The sequence below is a fragment of the Amyelois transitella genome, chromosome 23 (genome assembly GCF_032362555.1).
Source record: "Amyelois transitella isolate CPQ chromosome 23, ilAmyTran1.1, whole genome shotgun sequence".
In the NCBI taxonomy this organism is placed as follows: domain Eukaryota; kingdom Metazoa; phylum Arthropoda; class Insecta; order Lepidoptera; family Pyralidae; genus Amyelois; species Amyelois transitella.
In genome coordinates, this window is record NC_083526.1 from 1,140,571 (window position 1) to 1,146,696 (window position 6,126).

At 37.2% G+C, this 6,126-nt stretch overlaps 1 protein-coding gene across 2 annotated transcripts; it reads left to right on the forward strand.

The window, feature by feature from the left end:
- The first annotated feature begins 2,166 nt into the window (after positions 1-2,166).
- Positions 2,167-5,780, forward strand: LOC132901750 (uncharacterized). 2 transcript variants are annotated; one of them, XM_013336755.2, is made up of 2 exons: positions 2,167-2,653; positions 3,520-5,780. In XM_013336755.2, exons 1-2 carry the CDS (start codon positions 2,607-2,609, stop codon positions 5,564-5,566), a joined length of 2,094 nt encoding a protein of 697 aa, XP_013192209.1. In that variant the 5' UTR covers positions 2,167-2,606; the 3' UTR covers positions 5,567-5,780. The 2 variants fall into 2 exon arrangements, with proteins under 2 accessions (XP_013192209.1, XP_013192225.1); XM_013336771.2 differs by having other exon boundaries at positions 2,167-2,463.
- The last annotated feature ends 346 nt before the right edge of the window (positions 5,781-6,126 follow it).

A 6,126-nucleotide genomic window follows, 5' to 3' on the forward strand; every position in this document is an offset into this window, starting at 1 on the left:
ATTACCCTTTTTACTTTTAACAAAAGGTCCTAAATGGTCCGCATGTATCGTGTGGAATGGGATACTAACTTTTTCTATGGAATGTAACTCTCCTTCACATTTTCCACCAGGTATTTTGTGATGTGCGCATTCTAAACATGATTGAACATATTTTTTTACAAACCGACGCATTTTTGGGAACCAATAATGCTGACGAATCCGCTGAAGAGTCTTATCGAAACCATAATGACCAATGTCATCATGATTTCTTTTCAGTATCTGCCAGCGAACTCCTTTTGGGACTACCCACCTTAAGTCATCTCCGACCACACGATAAACGCGTCCATTCTTTAATTTGTAATTCCTATGAACATCCATTATTTTATCACAGTTTTTATCACTGAGGGTACTTTTTATTAGTTGCACTTCCTCATCCGTGTTTTGCACAGTGGTGATCCAATCTTCATCAGATTTTTCTATGGTATAAATATCTATAAAATTATTATCAAACGAAGCTGATACAGGACAACGACTCAGCGCATCTACATGTGCCATTCGGACACCTTGTCGATATTCAATTGTGCAGTCAAATTCTTGAAATTGGACCCACCACCGAGCAACGCGCGGTATGAGGTCGCGTTTAACAAATGTGGACCTAAGTGCATTACAATCAGTGTAAATTGTAAATGGAATACCTAAGAGGTACACCCTGAAACGATTCAGCGATGCTACGACTGCAAGAGTTTCAAGTTCATAGGAGTGAAGTTTACTTTCATCATTAGTTGTTTTGCGACTAAAGTAAGATACTGGGTGAATTTCTCCTAATGAGTTATTTTGCAACAGAATAGCTCCTAATCCATCTTTGCAAGCATCCGTATGCAGTTGAGTTACGGCATTTGGATCATATAATGCCAATATTGGACGTTCAGTTAATAATTTTTTTATTTGATCGAAAGATTCATTTTGGCGACTACTCCAAACCCAAGGTACGTTTTTCTTTAAAAGATTTGTTAAAGGGGCGGATATAATGGCATAATCTTTTATAAATCTTCGGAAAAATCCGGAAAGGCCCAGAAACTGTCTCAATTCGTGTTGGTTGCTGGGGGTTCTAAATTTAGAAACTGCGTCAGTTTTCCTACTTCCTGGCCGAATACCTAAAGCGCTAACTTCAAACCCTAAGAAATCGATATGAGTCATAAAAAAGTTACATTTGCTGAGCCTTAATGTCAGTCCGCCTACTTTTAATAATTTTAGAACCTCTTCTAATCTCTGTAGTCCCTCTGCGAAATCTTTTGACGGGATAAGAATGTCATCCATATACACCAAAGCATATTTAATTTTGGCATCGTGAAGAATCTTATTAATAGTTTTCTGAAATACAGATGGGGCATTAACTAGACCAAAAGGCATGCGGTTATATTCAAATTCAAACTGTCCATCAGGGGTTACAAATGAAGTTCGATGTTTAGATTCTTCAGCAATAGGTATTTGGTAATATCCGGATGCCAAATCTAAACATGTAAATAACTTGTTCCCTGCCAATTGGTCGAGCTGATCCTCCACGCGTGGAAGTGGATAATGAATTTTCTTAGTTTTACGGTTCAAAGCTCGGTAATCTACGCAAAGGCGTTTTTCACCAGTCTTTTTTTGAACCAAAACGATAGGGCTAGCATATGGAGATGTTGATTCACGTGCTATACCACAGTCTACCATTTCTTGTACCATATCTCTAACCAAGACTCTCTCAGTATGAGATAAGCGATAGGGCCTATATACAATAGGTTGAGCATCATCGAGTTCAATAGTCATTTCTGTAACATTAGTAAACCCAAGATCTTTAAGCCCTTTTGAAAAGCAATGCTGGTATTCATTTAACAAACCTTTTAGTTTATCACGCTCACTACTGGTTAATTTCTCCCCACAGTTTATTAAATCATCGCAATTCGAAGAGTCAAATGAAAATTGACAACAGTCTAAAATCTGTGGAAACTGAAAATACTTTGAAACAACGGATCGAGTTAATAACGTATCGCTTGATATAGTTATTTCACTCTGTGATGCATTAAAAGCCAACAACGCACCATTACTTTGTTCAACGTTGTAATCACCAGGAAGTATAAAATATTCCTTTCCTTCCTGGCCCCTTAAAGAACCCTGTATGTAAATACTACCATTATAATCAGTAGGGCTTGAGCTCCGGAATTCCGGTTTTAACAAAATTCCGGAATTCCGACATATTTCAGTATCGTTTGTAAATACCGGAATTGGATGAGCAAAACCGGTATTTCGATATTGAAAAAAAATAAAATAAAAACGCAGCTTGAGTCGCGGCACGTCCGCGTAGCGCGGCACGTCCGGCGCCGGCCGATCAACTGTCGCTTCGGTTTGGCCGATCCGCCCGCATCGCCGCCATTTGAATACGGATCGTTACAAGAATCACACGCGAACGAGAACGATCGAACGTGTAATAAATACATTTAAAATGTAAGTTTCAAGTTCTTATTTTACAGAATTAACTACATTCAATACTTGTTCACTTTTAAGTAAAATATTGATTTTATTTCATTGGTCGACAACGGTTCACTTCGTATGTATGTAATATATATACGGGACGCAGAGACAACCTAATGTTTGGCAAAAACAAAGTCGTAAGAAAAGAAGTGACTAAGAAACCGTAAGTCTACGTGTGTGGTTACTGGTGGTGTTTATAGCATCCAGGGTTTTTGCTTGATTTTGCTTGCGCATGCAATGTAAAATGTTTTATTTATATGCTTATTGGTGAAATGTGAATGTGACGGAAACGGGCATTATTTGTTTGCAACTTTTGAAACTTGCTATTCCGTACTACTCAATGTATGGCCATTGGCCATTGCTTAGTTTGTTGCGAATTACTACTAAATAACAAAAAAAATTGGGTTTTGAAACGTATATCAGAATAGTCATGCAAAAAATAACACAATTATCAGGTTTATTTTCTGGTCATTAATAGATCTCAGTTTGATTATTGTATTGCACGTATATAACGTACGCCCGCACCCGCACCTAAATATTATCGTGTTGCTAGGCATGCCGCCTTCGCAGCACGCGCGAACATGACAGCGTTGCTAAGCAACCGAGCCGTAGGTACCTCGAGCCACGCGCGCTGCTGTTCAGTCGCTCGCGCGGCACGTAGACCTAATCCGCGTTCAACACATTCGGCGAACTTTTTGCCGAATTAACGTACTTACATTACTTACGTTTTAAAATGAGCCGTGTTTTTACTACATACAAAGTAGGCAATGTATATCGATTCATGGCGATGCCGGACGAACGCGTAGAGCGGGCATAAGTTATATTATTTAGTCGCCATTGAGTTTTCATTTGAGAATTCGAATAGGGTGGTTTTTATACTACTAATATTCTAAATCGGCGTATAATTTTACAGAATATAGTCGCATGATATGTAAAGAATGGCACAATTTGTTTATAACAAAGCTTTTCTTTCTCTATCGATACGAAATCTTATAAGTATGTATTAGTCAGAAATTTATTTACTTTCAGGTCACTATCAAAACCCGCACAATATTTGGAATTTAATAAAAGGAAAGCGGACACATCAGTTTGGAACCATTTTCTTAGGGCGGAAGATGGGCAATCCGGTAAATGCAAATTATGCTTTAAAATTTTAAAATGCCACGGTGGTGCGACAACAGGTTTGCATGTACATTTGAAATCTACCCACGCTATTGATCTGAAAGAGAAAAAAAACCTTTTGCTGTCTCAATCAGAAACTCAATGTAGTACTTCCGTTACTCCTAGCACCAGCAACAGCATGCCCAGAGCAGCAAAAAAGCTTAAAATGATCACTGCCTTTTTTGACACATCTCTAGAGCTGGCTGTAAAAGTGTCAAGGATGGCCGCTCTTGATGGCATTCCTTTCAGTAAATTTTGCACATCTGAAGACCTTCGAGATCTTTTCCACAAATGTGGATATAATTTGCCGGCGTCTGGTAGCGCTATAAGAGACATTGTACTTAATCAGCACAAATTCTTAAAAAAACAACTCCGACAGCAAATTTCACAAGATAAAACAAGACGATATTCTGTATCGCTTGATGAGTATACATCAATCCGCAATAGACGTTACATGAATGTTAATTTACACTCCGATAAATTTAAGGATAACTTCAAAAATCTCGGCCTTGTGAGAATTGTAGGCAGTATGCCTGCAATAACAGCATACCATTACTTGAAACAACATCTTAAAGAATTTGCTGTTGATTTGGACAAAGACGTTGTTTGCTTAACATCTGATGGGGCTGCAGTTATGGTTAAAATGGGGCGATATTACAAGGGCTACCATCAAATTTGTCTGGCTCATGGCTTACAGTTAGGAGTGATTGATGTCTTATATAAAAAAGAAAACAGTGAATATAATGAAAGAGGTGATACTGAAACGAGACAGGAGGATTTTGTGGCCATGGATATAACTGATATTGTTGATATATCTGCTTCTGAATATGTAGAAAATGAAGATCAGATATTAGAAGATAATGACGATGAAGATGACGAAGAAATTGGAGGTTTTGAGATTGAAGGGGCCTCTGTACAGCAAGAAATGGAAAAAAGACAATTAAACTTTGAAAATGTTATTGAAAAGATTAGAAAGCTGGTCAGGTCAGTACGAAAATCAAGCTTAAAAAATGAAGCCATACAAAAATACGTAGTAGCAGAATATGGAAAAGAACTGAACCTCATTCTTGATTGTAAAACTAGATGGTCAAGTTTAAGCGATATGATTGAAAGGTTTTTAAAGCTCAGGTCTGCTATCACCAAAGGATTTCTAGACTTAGACATAGTAGTGCCTGTCAATGAAGAAGCAGTAGCAGTACTTAAAGCTTTACACGAAAGTCTTCATGTCGTTAAGATAACTGTAGAGTCGCTTTGTCAGAGAGACGCTGATTTGATGACGGCCGATACAGCTCTTAAATTCATGTTAAAGTCTTTAGATAGTAACCAAAACGGTAACATTAGCAAAAATCTGGCACAAAGCCTTAGGAACCGCATTAAGGAAAGACGTCTCCCTATAGCATCTGTTTTGGTGTATCTTTACGATTCAGAAGATTATCACGAAGACAACTTTGACCGTGAGACATTTTCTAAACCGACAAGCAACGAAATGTTAGAAGAAATTGTGAAAATAATTAAAAGGTTGGACGATTCACTAAGCCCGGAAGAAGAAAACTGTGAGAAGTCTGCTGAAGAAAACGTGAATGAAGAAGCACAAGGAATGAGTATGAAACAAAAATTACAAGAAACTATTCAGAGACGAAGAGTTACTATGAAAAGTAAAAAGAAAACAACAAATATTGATCTGGAAAGTTTGCTAAGAGTTGAAATGGCGGTATTTGAAAACGGCGGCGGAAGAGGTCAATATCTGACTAAATGTTTCGAATATTTAAAAACAATTCCACCTACCAGTGTGGAGGCTGAACGCGCGTTTTCAGCAGTTTCAAACGTTTGTAGCCGTGTGAGAAGTTCGTTGAAAGACAACAGTTTAGATGCACTAACTTTTTTAAAATTTCATTACCAACAGAAGTCTATCTGAGCTGTGGGTAATTTTTATTTAATTAGTAATTTTATTAAAGTAAATAGCTCTTTTAATGGTTTTTTATTTCTACTTATAACAATAGCCCTTAGTTTCATTATAATATAGTTGTATGCCATTTTAGAAGGAAGCTTCAAATTCCGGAATTCCGGAATTCCGGAACTGGATTGCTTAATATCAGAACTCAATTCCGGAATTGAAAAATGATCCGATATTCAAGCCCTAATAATCAGTACTTGTTTTAAATTTTATAACGCTAAACCCTCCTTTAGCCATAACTACATCATTAATAGATATTAAATGAATTTTGTTATCAACGATTTTATCAAAAATTAATTTAGATGGTATTTTAGTAATCACGAGGTCCGATGATTCGGTAAACGAATGCCCTAACAAAATCGGGTAGCTTAACACAAAATCTTCAACAACATAAAGATCTATAGTCTTATCTATATTCTGTACAACCACGTTTGATGTTACTACACCTAATGGGATGACTAAATTGCCACCTATTCCTCGTAATGTAGGCAAATTAGAAGTATTTTTGATTTCTAAACCGA

Excerpts from the sequence above, each read along its gene's own strand:
- LOC132901750 (XM_013336755.2), top strand. The coding sequence starts at position 2,607 with ATGTTTGGCAAAAACAAAGTCGTAAGAAAAGAAGTGACTAAGAAACC. Across the intron at positions 2,654-3,519 it reads AAAGAAGTGACTAAGAAACC|GTCACTATCAAAACCCGCAC; the intron begins GTAAGTCTACGT and ends ATTTACTTTCAG.